Source organism: Eptatretus burgeri, chromosome 4, assembly GCF_056783735.1.
Source record: "Eptatretus burgeri isolate ZD-2024b chromosome 4, Ebu_testis_v1, whole genome shotgun sequence".
Lineage (NCBI taxonomy): Eukaryota > Metazoa > Chordata > Myxini > Myxiniformes > Myxinidae > Eptatretus > Eptatretus burgeri.
This window is the reverse complement of record NC_140964.1, coordinates 37,532,395-37,548,047: the sequence shown is the minus strand read 5'-3', so window position 1 is coordinate 37,548,047 and position 15,653 is coordinate 37,532,395. Positions and strand designations below refer to the sequence as shown.

Here is a 15,653-nt window from a genome sequence, read left to right as displayed (position 1 = left end):
ACGTTACAAGTCGGCGAGCTATCGTCAGCATCCTGAACAAATGATACGTTTGGCCGACCGGTTCGTGAAAGTTTCGGCCAAAACAGCGGAACCCACAAAACGGCGGCATTAATCGGGGGCTGTTTAAACAAGTGGATAAAAGTGGTATTTTATTATTAATCATTATTATTTATGATTCGATGTTTGTTTGTTTTTCTCATCCTGGGAATGGATGGGATGGGATGGGATGGGATGGGATGGGATGGGATGGGATGGGATGGGATGGGATGGGATGGGATGGGATGTGACATCAGTAATACCTGCAGCACACAAAGCCCTGAACACAACTTTCCTGCGTATAAAACTTCCAAGTGTGAAACATTTATAAAGTTCTCGCGGCGGGAACTTTTTGAGAAGTTCGTGCCGAATCGAAGTTTTTTTTTTTTCTTTCCCAACATGTTCAGCGCTCAAGGCGAACTTGTCGCAGGCGGAGACAGAAATGCAGGTTCTGTACGGTTCACGACAAGGAAGAGGAAGTAGTCGGGGCGAGGTCTCGGTTGTGACGTGACGTTTTAAGTGGGTGGGTCTTGCCGGGGTGTTTCTGCGTTAAAAAGTTGTGTGCGAGCTTCGCTGACTGCTGGTGGTGGTGGCTCCGATGGGTGATTTCGATAGACCTGCACAGGGGCAGAATGCCTACATGCCCCAGGAGGACAACTGGGATCGCGAGTTGTTGCTCGATCCTGCGTGGGAAAAGCAGCAACGGAAGGTAACGTGTTCGAGGTGGTGGTGGTGGTGGTGGTTGTGCGGGTCGGGGCGCGGTTGGGTGCGGTGGAATGTGGCCGGGCACACATTGTTAACAGCCACCGGTAGGAAGCACGTCAAACGCACCCCGCCGCGAAGCAACGAACAAAAGTTTCGAATAGTTTCCATAAAGTTTTTCGACTCAACAACAACAACAACAAAATCCCCCCCCCCCACCAAAAAAAAAAAAATGACTGTTGCAACTTCGCCAAATAAAGTGTTCCAATGAAGTTTATACTCAACAGGCCCCGAAACGCGAGCGATTTAATGAATTTGGCAGCAAACTTTTGTAGCTTCCCAACTTTTGGACTCGACTTTTGCCTCCGTGACCGTTGGAAGTTGTCAACCTTGAAACGGTTGGAGGTTTGGATGCGTGACCATGTGAACCCACGGCTCGGCTTCCTTTTTTTTTTTTTGAGTCAAAGGTCTGTGTCGCCGTCGTCGTCGTCGTCGTCGCTCCAAGGTAGCACGACCGACGTGGCTCGGGATGTCGCGGAGGTGCGGCGCCTTGCTCCGCTGGAATTCCTGCTTGCATCAGAACACCATTACAAGCTATTGCACGCCCCGTCCTGTTACTACACATGCTTTCGCAAAAAAAGTTCGCGACGTGAACAATGTACCTGCTTATCCATGGATTCGTTGGAAGGTTCTTGTGAACTTTCGTCGTCGCACGTTGTTCTTGTTGAGTTTTCTGCGACCTGAAGTCTGCACAATGCACATGTCTCTTTTACGACTTGGAGTGTTTCAGGATCTCTTTTTGAATCTGCTGAGCTACTGCTGCTAAATGGGGGTGGGGGGGGGGGAAGTTTGCAAATCGTCATTAACTAGTAATGTAACTAATTCGGAATTTTATGAATGCATGTAAATGCACAGGTATACCAAGTGTGTGGGTAGCAAGGAGAAGGTGACGTTTGGGGGCGTGTTGACCCTTCGTCTTAATTTGCTTAACTTGGCTGAGTTATGGAGGTGTAGTATATCTAGAGCGATGGGTGTAAGCGATTGTGAAAGAAGATAGCTGTGGTCGGTTTGCCCACTTGCGTCTGAATCCCGGTCCAGCTATAAGCTGTCACCCTGGTGTTTCACAGGCAGGGTCATTCGATGTGTGGGTGTGCCGTCCCTTGGACGGATGTTAAACTGGGGGTCCCGTCTGCTAGCATTAGTTGGTGGACCTTAAACATCCCACGGTGTCATCCTTGAAGAGGAGGTGAGCTATCGCCAGAACCATAGCCAAGTTACAAAATTCCTGCCTTGAATGATTGTTGGAAATGCAATGCCAACCCACCCACCTACCTACCTGTGCCAAGAAACTGCTTCGGCATCATCAACACCGTATCAAGCTGGAATACAAAATGATGCTTCTTTTTATGGTTTTTAATTAATCTTTTGTTTTTTTTTAGTAATGTACTACCTGGACTTGCAGGATCGTTTAGAGCAAGAGTTCTTAACCTTTTGATGATTCCAGACCCCCAATGGATTGCCCAACATGGTCCCATACCCCCTTCGCTTGACTGTCAAAATCATCATCACCAGTCCTATTAGTTGACAGTATGAATTCCAAATATGTCAATAGCTTGAATTTATTTTAGATATGGATAGCTAGGAATAGAACATGAAAGGCAATCATAAGTATTTATCATATATATATATATATATATATATATATATATATATATATATATATATATATATATATAATAACCGAGAAATTACAAATATTGAATAACAGTGCTCGTTATAATAGTGGAGCAACTTAGCATAGCAATTGTGCATTTTGTGAGGAAAGCACCAAATTTGGCACACTAGTAGCCTATCATATTATGAACAGATTTCAATATTGGGCCATCTCAAATTCAGCCGCTGATGGCTGTGGCAGCCATTTTCCACTGCCATCAAAATTTTGAGATGGCCCAATATCGAAATCTGGTCATATGATCGGCTACTAGTGTGCCAAATTTGGTGCTTTCCTCACAAAATGCACAATTGTTATGCTATATTTAGCTAAGTTACCCCACTATAATCTAACATTCTAACCAACTATAAATTAATAAATCAAATATATACAAATACTCAGAGATCGAGTCCCATACCCCCAAGGGGTATGGATACCCCCAGTTTAGAACCCCTGGTTTAGAGGTATACGCACTCTCCTCTTAGCCGTCAATCTTAGGTTTGAATCTCGACTCTGCTATGAACTGTTATCCCGGATGGACGTTAAACTGGACGTCCCATCTGCCTGCGTTAATTGGTGGATGTTAAAGATCCCACAGGGTCCTTCACAAAGAGTAGGCGAACTATCGCGACGCCATGACAAAAATCCAAATCCCTGCCCTAACTACCTCTTCGAGCGTCAGGTTTGTCCAGTCGGTTCGTGAAAGACTCGAGCCAAAAACTTTGCCCTGCCGACCCTACAAGGACGTGGGAATAATTGTGGCCATTAAAGAAAAGAATGAAATATCTATATATTTTGAATTAAAAAAAAACTTCAACTTCCAACAGCAAAGGATGATCAGGAAATGATATGATTTTCCAAAAATAAATTTAAAATGTTGAACATTTCCATTTGTAAAAGTTCACCTTTACAAACCCATTCCATAAAGGTAGGGTTTCCACGTCATCCCACACCCAGACCATGTATGCAGCCGAGCCGGCTACCCCACGCCAACCACACCCAGTCGGATTCCAGGGACGAGTCGAAAAGGCAAACGCCTCTGATACGTTGTTGCACGTAGTACGATAGCTATGTACCATGGTTTTTAAAGCCTTTCCAATGAATCGAATTTTCGTTAATCCGTTTCAAACTCTCAAGAAGTTAGAGCCTTTCCTCCTCATCTTTGTAGATTTGAAACAAGAGTGAGTGGAAGGAGATGGTGGTTGAGGTGTTTGGGGGAAGAGGGGTATCGTATGTAAGAAGGGTTGAATGCAAACTACATGAGTTTCATTGCCATGTTCATCATGGTGGTGAAATAGTTTGATCAACAAATATTTCTTAACAGAACAGATGCTTAATGAGGATTCTTGGTTGATCCAGCAACAGCAACAGGATGGGGATTGTTGTTTGGGGGCGGGGGGGGGGGGGAGAGGAAAGGGCATGGTAATTTTAATTTTAAATTATCACTACAACCAATGAGCCTGCCCATGTAAAGCCGAATGACAGACAGTTGATTAGATGGCAAGCAATTAAGGGGGACAAATGGACAGTTCGGAAAACATTAGTTATATAATTCTCTAATTCTGATGTGCCCTACTCTGTTAAAGAACATCGATGTTGCTAAAGCAGTTTCTTGGCAAGGGCTGTGTTGGGTGGTTTGCCATTGCCTTCCTAGGGGTATCCTCAGGCAGGAGATCCCAGTTTAACATCCATTCAGGGTGCCCGCGATAGCTCGTCTACTCTTTGTGAAGGACACTGAGATATTTACCATTCACCAGCTAATGTTGGAAGATGGGAAGCCAAGTTTAACGTCTATCCGAGGGCCGTCTATCCGAGGGCCGGTACGTTGGTGAAACACCGGGATGACGGTTTATAGCTGCGTCAGCATTCAAACTCGGGTTAGACAGCTTAAAGGTGAGTGTGCGTACCTCTCGAGCCTAGGCCATCCTGCCTACCCTTTTACTTTTAATAATGTATAAAATTAAAATGTGTCATTTAGAGGTTCATGGAGGTTTCACATCTAGATTATAAAAGGAGCCGGGTCTGTCTGTCTGTCTGTCTGTCTGTCTGTCTGTCTGTCTGTCTGTCTGTCTGTCTGTCTGTCTGTCTGTCTGTCTGTCTGTCTGTCTGTCTGTCTGTCTGTCTGTCTGTCTGTCTGTCTGTCTGTCTGTCTGTCTGTCTGTCTGTCTGTCTGTCTGTCTGTCTGTCTGTTGTGTTATAACTTGAGAATGGATTAACGGATTTCAATAAATCCAACTATGGTGGATTCAGACAGTTCCCAGGAAGGTTTGTGATGAGGAAAAACCAAGGGGGGGATCTTTATTTTTTAAATTTCTTTTTTTACGGGCATACGTGGTGAAACTGCAAATGTCAACTTGTGACGCTGGTTATCCCCACACACCCAGGAATCCTTTTTCTTCTTGCCCTGTGGATTAGCCATCACAGCAAAGATTGGTATTTCCGTCAGCGAAGCGACGGGTCTTGTATTCTAGTATTACATGAAGGATCAATACCTCGTATCACACACAAACATGAAGAACATGATGTACATGGGGACTCTGATACAGGAAGCCATTTGGTCCATCATACTTGTGCCATATCCACACACTGCAAACTTATCAAGATCAATTTGCTCTTCTTTGTCCCCATTCTTGTATTGACCTAATCAAACTCAACAGTAACTCTTTACAATGAACTTGCATAATGACATTTAAGCTCTAATCAAGAACTTTGCCAGGCAATTGACGCACCATGACCTACTCTTTTTGAAGTACGTGGATTCATGTGCCGACTGGATAGCCCAACTTTACATCCCCACCCAAATCGTGGCGTGCTCTGAGATACAGAGCCCCCACCAGGTATTCTTCAGAATGGCAGGTATTGCACCCATACATCCCACCACCATCCACTACCAACTGAGCTACCCCAACACCTTGTTTTTCAACCTGCCATAGTGTCGAAGAGAGCAGAGTAAAGCCTTGCTCATGCAGTTCCAGCTTGGAGGAACCCACATGACTTTTTAAAAAGATGTCAGAATGGATGCGTGAGGGACCATTTTACATGGAAGTTCTTTATTATCTTTATATCGGCCAGTTTTGCTTTTATAATGGAGATGTAGTAACGCAAACCTCTTGCAAAAGACCACAGCGATGTTGTTGGCCCGTGGAATATCGATACCGACCAAATGTTCCAGTCATTGATATTTCGAGCAACATTTATTCCATTGCGTAAGCAGGTACGAATTGGGTGGATGCACATGAAGCATGGACTTTGTGTTGATACTAATGATGTCGAGCAAACTGCTTCCTTGAACAAACAACTTGATTGTCATCAATAGTTAAATAGTCATTTATAACTTTGTGCTTATCTCATCTCAAAGTACAATCCATCGAAAAGTTATATTTTTATGTCCCAGGAGAGGAGTTATGGAAATATGAGCAGTCAGTGGTGTTATGGAGACATCTCAGGCCGGTCTTGCATACAGGCTCGACGGAATGTTGAGCTTCGAGTTGTCAGGCTGCCCTGAAAGTGTGTGTTGACCTCGTAGGAAACGATTACTATGCTTTGTTATTCTTAGGAATGCGCAAGATGTTGTATGTAGCTCCCAGTCTGGAGTTTTGGTCTGATGAGTCGTCTCCCGGTGGCTCAATTTTTATTAAATTGTGGATCCTGACCTGCTGCGTACCATTCCTCCGGATTATATTGAAATGTTTGTACATGTCACTTTCATCAGAATCCTCAGCACCCATTTTCTTTGTGCCCGTACCTTGGTTTTTCAAAACCTGTTGCTGAAAGGCGCACTCCCCAATGTAATGTGCTGTCGAGCCAAAAGCTCGACTATTCTCACATGTGAAGAGGTGTAATTCTTGAACCTTGCTCCCTGATGGGAATTCTTTGGGAATGTATGCACATTGCTGAAAAATGTCACCAACCTTCAAGGTGCTTCATGTGACGCGGACATATTTTTAGAAATTCCATCAACCTGAATTGTTGATGGCCCATGTGACTAATTGTGTAAATGTATTTGTACACCAACCTGCCCCCCCCCAACTCTCCCCAACCCCCACTTCCGATAGGGATAGTCCTTTTCTTTGTGATCATAAAATAAGATTTTACTGTTTGTTTGTTGTTTGTCCTACTTTTATCTGTGGAACGTGCGAGTAGTGTTAAACATTGGTTTTGTACGAGTTGCTGTTCTGGTGTTGAAGACTAGTTATTTGTCCTTTTAAAAAAATAGAAATGAATGAAAGAAGGGAGGGGCAGGGTGGGCTTTTTGACTTCATACATGAGTGATGGGAAGACTAAACACTTTAAGCGAGTTATATTGATGGCACACTGACATTTATGTTGGAAAAATGAGGGAGGCCAGGCTCGTTAAGTCAAAACACGGGTGCAAGCTCTAATCTTTAAAAAAAATTTTTTTTAATGATTATGGTGAAGGAAAAGATCATCGAGGGATGTATGTCCTTGTACAATGTCTATTTGGGGGTTAAAAAAAATGTCTGTGCTTTTAGCCATCCTCCTGGCTGGGGACTTGTGTTTTGGGTGATGTCACTCCCGTCGATTGTCTGTCCAGAGCCTCTACTCAAAAATGACGACACGCACACACACAACTTTGTGGCAGGAGGTGGCCATTTGGCCCATCATGCCTGTGCTGCACCAACCACAGTATGTATCACCCATGCAAACACAAGCTACCTCAAAGTCCTGTCGATATCCAATGCATCCAGGTACCTATCGAATTCCCATTTAAATCTGTCCATCCCTCTGCTACCATTACCTTTCATGGAGACCATAAACTTCTCTCTGGCTGAGAGACCTCTGCTTGAATACTGTCATAACTCATTTTCTTCCTCCTCACAAGAATTATTATCAATAGGTTTTCATCTTTGAAAACCTGTATGTAATAGTGGAATTCCATCCATCCATCCATCCATCAGGACAATACTCTGTGCAGACCGTTGGTATTGCCGAAGCAGTCTCCTTGGCTATTGGGTTCAATCCCGGACGGTCTCCACTCCGACACAGGATACCAGCAAGCTGGCTCTCGTTTTGCTGACCTCAGAGGGATGATAGGCAGAGTCAACCCCACCTGGTATTAATTCAACAGAAGAGGGGTATTTGAACTCAAGATCCTCAGATCCCAAGCTCACCATCCTAACCATTAAGTAAACACCAGGCATATAGTGGAACTGTGAGAACCAATTCTCTGCAGTAAGGAGGTTGAAATGAGTTGGCAAATGGAAACATCAGGAAATGCAGAACTAACTTTAAAGCTGCAACACATGCCTGTGATTAATGCTCTGGGATGACAAACCATGACACGGGATGCATATTATCAGCAAAGTCTTAAACTTCAAAGTGGCCTTCAGATAAGACGTTAAAGCTCTAGCCAAAGTGGGTGAGGCATGAGCCCAAATCCTTGGCATCCAGGTGAATAACTAATCGATTATCTCGTGAGACCCGAGGCTAATTGTAACCATCATTGTCCAACTAGGACTTCAAATGATCGGAACACTACTATCTCCTGCAATTTCCCATTTGTACCCCCATTAACCCCAGACTCCAAACTGAACCTAACCCTCTTCTGTGGGTTGCTTTTGTTCCCTACCCTCGCTTTATTTTTAGCTCGCCTGTTCGAAGAACAGAGAGCTATAGCGATACCCCCGGTGTGAGCGTCAGCGTCAGTGTCAGCGTCAGCGTCAGTGTGAAAATGTTAAAGTTTTTGGTGCAAGTTATTTTTTCCTTTCTAATGTTTTTATCTACCACACTATTTTTTTTATACGCCCCATATATATATATATATATATATATATATATATATATATATATATATATATATATATATATATATATATATATATATATATATATATATATATATATATCGGGGCGTATTATGTGATACCGGTAGTCTGTCCGTTCCTGTCCGCACTCGAACTCCCAAAGTTTTCAACTTTCACGTTTCATATTTGGTACATAGGTACAGACTGTGGAGACGGTGTGTCGCGACATATGTTCGTCATCTAAAGTGGTTGCCATGGCAACCAGGATGCTGTTTTTCCTTGTAGTAGCACAATTCTGTACATACCTTCTTGTTCGGGCGTATATTGTGCTCACTTGCGCTCTTGTTACTGATTACAATATACAACTACATATATTGCTTTAAAATTATTTGGATCAGACTTCACTGCAATGCTTTAGATAAAAAAAATATTAATTATTAGACGAGTCTTTCTTTTAAAAACGATAAATGTATAAACAGGCGAGCATTGGGTGGCTCTGACACCAACTCTGGTTATTCCTATGCTGACGAAGTCTCCGAAGGCATTGTGTTTTCAGGTTATCCGTACATACGTACGTACGTCCATGCTAATTTTCTCTGTTTTCTCTGCAACCGCTTATCCGATTGACACAATATTCAGCATAGGTGCAACTATTAATGCAGAATGTTGTAATGATAATTATGACTTCATCAGTCACGTGGTGTGGCAGCCATGTTGGAAAAATAAAAACTAAAAACTTTGGACCTGTTTATTTCTGAAACCACTGCATGGAATTATTTGAAACTTGGCACATGTGAAGTACTCCCAATGGGAAACGAGTGTTTGTTTTTTTGTTTTGTTTATTTAAACATGTCATAGGTGGCTTCATTATGATATCATAATTGCACATGTCAAATGCTTTATTCAATCGGTATGAAAAATTTTGAGGATCATCTGGGGCTAAATTCTATGGGGGGGGGGCGGGGGGGATTAATGACAGTCTCACCTGGTTCAGCAGCTTTTTTTTCTTTTTACTTTTTTTTTTTAACATAAAAACCATTAAAATTATTCTTTTCCTGAACGGCTTGACAGATTGAGGCAAAACTTCACACACACATTCCCCAAGCCTTCGGGATACCAGGGTATTCACAAATAATTAATAGGTCACATGATCTGGCAGCCATATTGGATTCAACGGAAATCTTGAAAAAACGATTTCTCTTGAACCGCTTCATCAATCGACGTGAAACTGCACAATTATTATCTCGGAGTCGTGGGCAATATGTTTTAAATTTCAACATTATTGGATGCATGGTCTGGCAGCCAGAATTATTTATTGTTTTAAATCTGGGTTCAGGGATTTTGAATTTAAAACAAACTTTGTACAAGCATGTATAATGATGTAATAATCTGGGTAGGGGCATATCTGGTGATGTTGAAGAGTGAGTGCCCTTCTAGTTCTTTATATTTCCTGTTGATTCATTCTCATTCTCCTGCTTATTGGGTCCAACTGGTGTCCCACTGTCAGTCCACCCCCCCCCCCCCCCCCAGCTATCTTGCTTTTCCATGAGTGTCGACACTGACTACCTAAAACATGCACAACAACAACTCGAGCAGACAAGCACCTGAATTGTGTAATGTCACTCCAACTCTCTTGCTTTGGAATTATCATTCCATGGTAGGTTATTGCGGAGAGGCGAAGACAGTCATCGTCTTCGTTCGCATGCAGCACAAGGCTGTGGGGTAGCATTATTGGCAGAGGGTGAGGCTGTGCTGCTGATGCAATTCCCTCTGCTGGTTAAGGTAGGAATTTGGTTTCAGGATTCCGCCTCTAGTTTGCCTACTCTTCATGAAAGACACCATGGGATCTTTAAGGTCCACCAACGAATGCTGTCAGATGGGACACCCGTTTAACGTCCATCCGAGAGATGGCACACACATTGATGAATCGCCCTACCTATGAAACACTGGGATGATGGTCTATAACTGGGTCGGAATTCAAACCCAGGTATGTTTACCTCCAGGCCATCTTGTCAACTCGGAGATCCAGTGGGTGAGATTCATTCCTGTTTGTTTGTTTGTCTTTTTTTTATTTTTATTTATTTATTTACTTTTTTTTTAACAGAACCAAGAGATTACATGAATATGTTGAGGGTTGTTACCTGTGTTTATCTATATAATGTGACTCATTTTAATTGTTCATTGGTTTTCTGATCATCTACTCTTATCATAAACTTTGCAATCCCTGTCGCCAGTTATGCTGCTGTGCAAGAAGCATCTGCTGAAGATTTAGCAAATTGGGAAAAGGCTGCGTTGGATAATGAAGAACTACTGTTCTTGTGCTCCGACGAAGGGTTAGCGACAATGTCAGCTTCTTGCTTCGCATGGCGGTTAACATAGCTTGATCAATATCCTGTTGATTGATTTCTTCCATCATGTTGCGTTCGATAACTGCATACCGACTATTAAGACTAGATCACCCCACCAATCGTGTTTCGGGCAAGGAGTCTTCATCTATAGCATACACAAGCTGCACAGCGATTGCATCTTCATTTTCTCACGAGATGTACTCTCGTTACCTTTTTGCTACCCCATCTGTGGCACTCGTGTCTCTGGGCCTGATTAATCTTTAGAGCAGTCCTTGAGTTTTTGGCAGTTGTTGCTCATACTTCCTGTGTTTGTGGAAAGTTTTTTTTTTTTTTTATGCGTCAGAGATTGCATAGGGACACGAATACTAGGTGGGTGACGATTAAATTATCCAATTGCCTTGTAAACTCCCTCAAAAGTTTTCAAGTCATGTTTTGTGCACTTAACCTGCAGAGTGCAGACGACCTTTGACACAAAAGATATTGAAGTTCAAACGTGATGTTTGGTGTACCTGAACTCCATCGGTCATCCAGAAGTTGACCAATAATTTTGGTTGGTAATTTTTGTCTTTTTCTTAACTGATAATTTTCACCTGTCGGAGTGTGCACCTTGTATTCTTACCTGTAATGCCTTATTTTTGGTCATATGCTCTTCAGGCAAAGCTCCTGATAAGCTTGATACAAAAGGTCTTTCCATTTCCACGGTGAAGGCAAAGTCTTCATCATTTACACACACACACACACGTTTGACCTTTTGGCTTTGTACAGATGGTAATATTTTGCATTATGAACATTGAGGATCTTCCTCCAAGTTTATTACTTTTCACACATTCCAGGACTCTTCATTGTGGTCAAAGATTAAGGGTTAACATCAGCTTCTTCTTGCTTCCCACGGCGGTTCGCATACCTCATTGAACGTCCTGTTGATTCCATAACTCATTCGATTTTGGTGCAGATCCAGATCCGGCTCTGGGTCCGATGACGAGAATTTCAGTGATTCTTCACCATTGAGAGATACGTCTAAACGAATATATAACATGATACCTCAGAAGGTTGTGCACTCATTCGGATGAAACTTGGTGGACAGGTTGGGTGTGTGACCATGACAAATTGATTTGATTCTGGTGAAAATGTGGATCTGGAGACGAGAATTGTTGCCATAAGCATTGAAAATGGATGCTTTTAAAAACACGATTTTAAAGAAACATTGAGCACATGATTTAATTGTGTCCTTTGCTGTAAGATGAGATGGGATGGGATGGGATGGTGGCTTGTCTGAGTAAAACTTTAACGTAATAAGAGTTGGGTTCCATACACACACGGGCCCTTGGGCAACATGTTTCCAGGTGCTGCAAATGTACCTTGGAAGGGAAAACAGAGCATCCTGAAACCTGCATGTGCCGGCTTGTTTGTCATATTTACATATACACTCTATATTTGGAGGTAAGAGGGGATGATGATGATGAGGAGGAGGATGATACTTGGCTGGCCTGGTAATGCTTTACTTAAACCCCTCAACTTTAAGAGACTTTTTTTGTTTGAGTTTGCTTTGGTTTGTTTTTTGTTTTTTTTCTCCCTTTTCTCCACAATCATCTCCATTAGCACCTATATTTGTTTTTCTTTTCTTCCATTTGGTTTGTCTGTTTAGTTTTAATATTGTTTTTCAGTGTTTAGGATTGCTGAAGACCTTGTACGTTTATCACGTGCAGGATAAAGATGTTGATTAGACCACTGATTACCTCTGCCATCAAAGGTGAAGGAGGTCGTTTTCACCCCTCTGTCTGTTGTTGGGTCGCCAAAATAGGTGACCCTTATTGTCAGTAATTCTGTCTGTTTGTTTGGATGTTTATTCGTTTGTCATCAGCATAATTGGTAGTAAACGTGGGCCGATTTCGACCAAACTCGGGTGGTAGGTACATCTTATGACCTAGTGCAGTGGTTCCCAACCTGTGGTACGCGAGGGTCTTCCAGGTGGTTCGCGAGCACTTTCGGGCTCAACCTTTAAAAAAAAATGTAAAAAAAAAATGATGGTAGTGTGCAAAGTTATGCCCCGCATCGACCAGCTGGTGGAGAAGAAACAGATGCAGCCCTCGCATTAAACTTTGTTCTTTGTTGACAGTTAGTGAATTTGTGTGTTCTACTTGTGAATAAATTGATATCTTATCGAATTGAGTTTTTCTGGAACTAGGTGGTACGCGGCGACGGTATGGGACCTCCAAGTGGTACTCGATCAGAAAAAGGTTGGGAACCACTGACCTAGTGCTTTGGAAATTGTGATGGTTGCTAGGGATGCTTTGGTTCCCTAGCAACAACCGAAAAACCTTTAAAATCGGTGCCATTCACGCGAAATCGATTCCAAAATCCATTATCCCACGTAGGGTTATGAAATTTGGCACGAATGATCTACAGGTGATGCTCTATCAAATATATTCCGGTTTTTATCCCCCGCCGCGTGGCGGAAGGGGGATATTGTTGTCCGGCTGTCCGTCCGTCCGGGCGTCAACATTTATAGCTGTGAGTGCGATAACTCATAAACTGTTCGCCATATCGATTTGAAATTTGGGTCACACATGTACCACCTGAAAAGGAAGAACCCTATTGATTTTGGGCATGGTCGGATCCAAGATGGCCGACTGGGGCGGCCATCTTGAAAATTTTTTTGTTATAAATTGAAAAACCACTTATCTGATTTTAATTATTTTTGGTTACTACATTCATCACCCCTGGGGAACTTTTTCGAGATGATGTCTTGTTTCCAATTCACCTCCCTCATTATCTAGAATATGTATGACCTTTTTCATTCAATGGCGGGGGATTCCCATCTCTGATGGTATATTTGTGATATATGGAATACTTTACCCACAGCGCCCCCTACAATTAGGGTATGCGTGAAAATTGAAGGCCCCTAGCGACCAGGTGAGTGCATCGATACGAATGAAACTTTGCAGGTTCATGGTACTCAATGAGTAGTACAACTTTGCCTCAGGACATGTTGACCGATTTCGCTTAGGTCAGGAGTCAAAGGTCAATTAGTGCAAAAGTCGATAATATGCGAGAGCTGGAGGTGCCTTCGCACCAAATGCTACTCCTCCTCGGATTATGGTCGGATGGTCATGAAAATTCACACTAATCGTCTGGAATACATTGTGCACAAACAATCGAGCCGGATTTTCGATTTAGATCTTTGTTCACCCACAGCACCCCCTCAAACGTTTGGGGATTTCCGATTTGAAACTGCATTTTTGGTACTTTTCATTCAAATGGATACCGAGTAGTTATCAGTAGATGGAACTGGATGAGATTTGATATGCATAATCTTAAGGTGATTCCCTATCCACTATATGACATCCATTTTGCTCTATATCTTATAGTTTCCATGCTCTGCGACCCATCGCCGCCGACCAGCTTGTCTTGTCTGTTTGTCTGTTTTTGTGCATGATATCTCAAAAAGTTGTGGACGGATCCAGATGAAATTTGGTGGGCAGGTTGGGTGTGTGATGGGACTAATTTATTCGATTTTGGTGAAGATTCAGATCCGACTACTCGATTTATTTATTTATTTTTCAAAGTGATCCTTCACCATTGAAAGATGGGGCCAAAAACAATACATAGAATGATATTTCAAAAATGTATTGGGCACAATATGTTCTCGTGAATCAGGCATTACGTGGTGGAGGTATGTGCTCTACTGAATGCCCTTGTAGTTTATTTATGGATTTATTTTGCTTTTGGCAAGAAGGGCAATATGAAACTGATCAAATTATCAAAGTATAAATATATATATATATATATATAGGACTTGAACCTCTTGTTACACCACTGAGGCAAGTTTTTATTTTTTCTGATCTGAATGTAAAACCGACCATGTGATGAAATTTCCAGTTGGTGCAACTTGTCCATGGCCTAATGTAATGCAGATCTTTCCTGTGCGATTGATGTAATGATTTATTCATGTGTTCTTCAGACGTTCACAGCATGGTGCAACTCTCACCTGAGGAAGGCTGGGACCCAGATCGAGAACATCGATGAAGACTTTCGAAATGGACTCAAACTCATGCTCCTCCTCGAGGTCATTTCTGGTGGGTCAATCATATTGTTTTCATTAATAGAGATCCTTCTTGAACCAACTGGCCCATTAAAGTGCTTGTGAAATGAGTGAACAAGCACAGCAGACTGTTTAGCCATTTTTATACCCTATTGATAATGGTCTCTACTTGATACTTTAGACTTGCATTGCGAACCTGGATCAGTGCATGTCTTCGTTGCCTTTGGAAGGTCAAATCTTTGAGCATCATTAATGCCAAGATCATTTGATTTGAGCACTAGAGGCAGGCTCATTCTTAAGTTTGCAAAGTTTTTGAAGCTAAGGCTATTCAAGCAAGCCATATTTGGATACCAGTTCCAGAAATGAAATTTTTCATTAACCTCCGCCATCGAAGATGGACGAGGTTACTGTTTTCACCCCTGTCTTTGTTTGTTTGTTTGTTTGTTTGTGAACAGTATTACGGAAAAACTCCTGGATGGATTTTGACGAAACTTGGTGGGGGGATTAGGTATGGTCCAAGGATCATGCCATTAGATTTTGGACTTGGTCCAAAGTCCAATATGGCCGCTATGGCGGCCATTTTGAAAAAAATATTTGAATTTTTGTTTTCGGATTTCTACATGTTTTCAGTGATTTCCAACCAAAAAAAAAAATGTTGGAGAAAAAAAAAAACTTTGAAAATTTTACTTTTTTTCAAAAAAAATCCGATTTTATTTGAAAAATATTTGAATTTTTTTTGCATTTCTACATGTTTTAAGTGATTTCCACCCCCCCCCAAGAAATAAATTGTTAGAGAAAAAAATATTTGCATTTTTTTTCAAAAAAATTCCGATTTATTTATTTATTTATTTTTTGCATTTCTACATGCGCGTTGATCTAGTTTAGTTTATTCAATCGTGGTTCAGTAGAGTCTGATCCATTTTGACCTACAATGAATAAGATATCGGGTTCACTTAAGTGACCCAGCAGTATTGGCGGCGGAGGTTTTGCACTCTACCGAGTGCTCCCCCTCTAGTTTTGTACTGCGATTGTCTTTGCTCCGTTAGACA

At 42.0% G+C, this 15,653-nt stretch overlaps 1 protein-coding gene across 1 annotated transcript in view; it reads left to right on the top strand.

The window, feature by feature from the left end:
• Nucleotides 1-506: 506 nt before the first annotated feature.
• Nucleotides 507-15,653, top strand: part of LOC147027826 (alpha-actinin-1-like) — a 49,329-nt gene continuing 34,182 nt past the window's right edge. The window contains exons 1-2 of the mRNA XM_085877446.1: nt 507-745; nt 14,524-14,638. Coding sequence (XP_085733572.1) covers nt 635-745; nt 14,524-14,638 — 226 coding nt within the window. The 5' untranslated portion in view covers nt 507-634. The remainder of the gene's footprint in view (nt 746-14,523; nt 14,639-15,653) is intronic.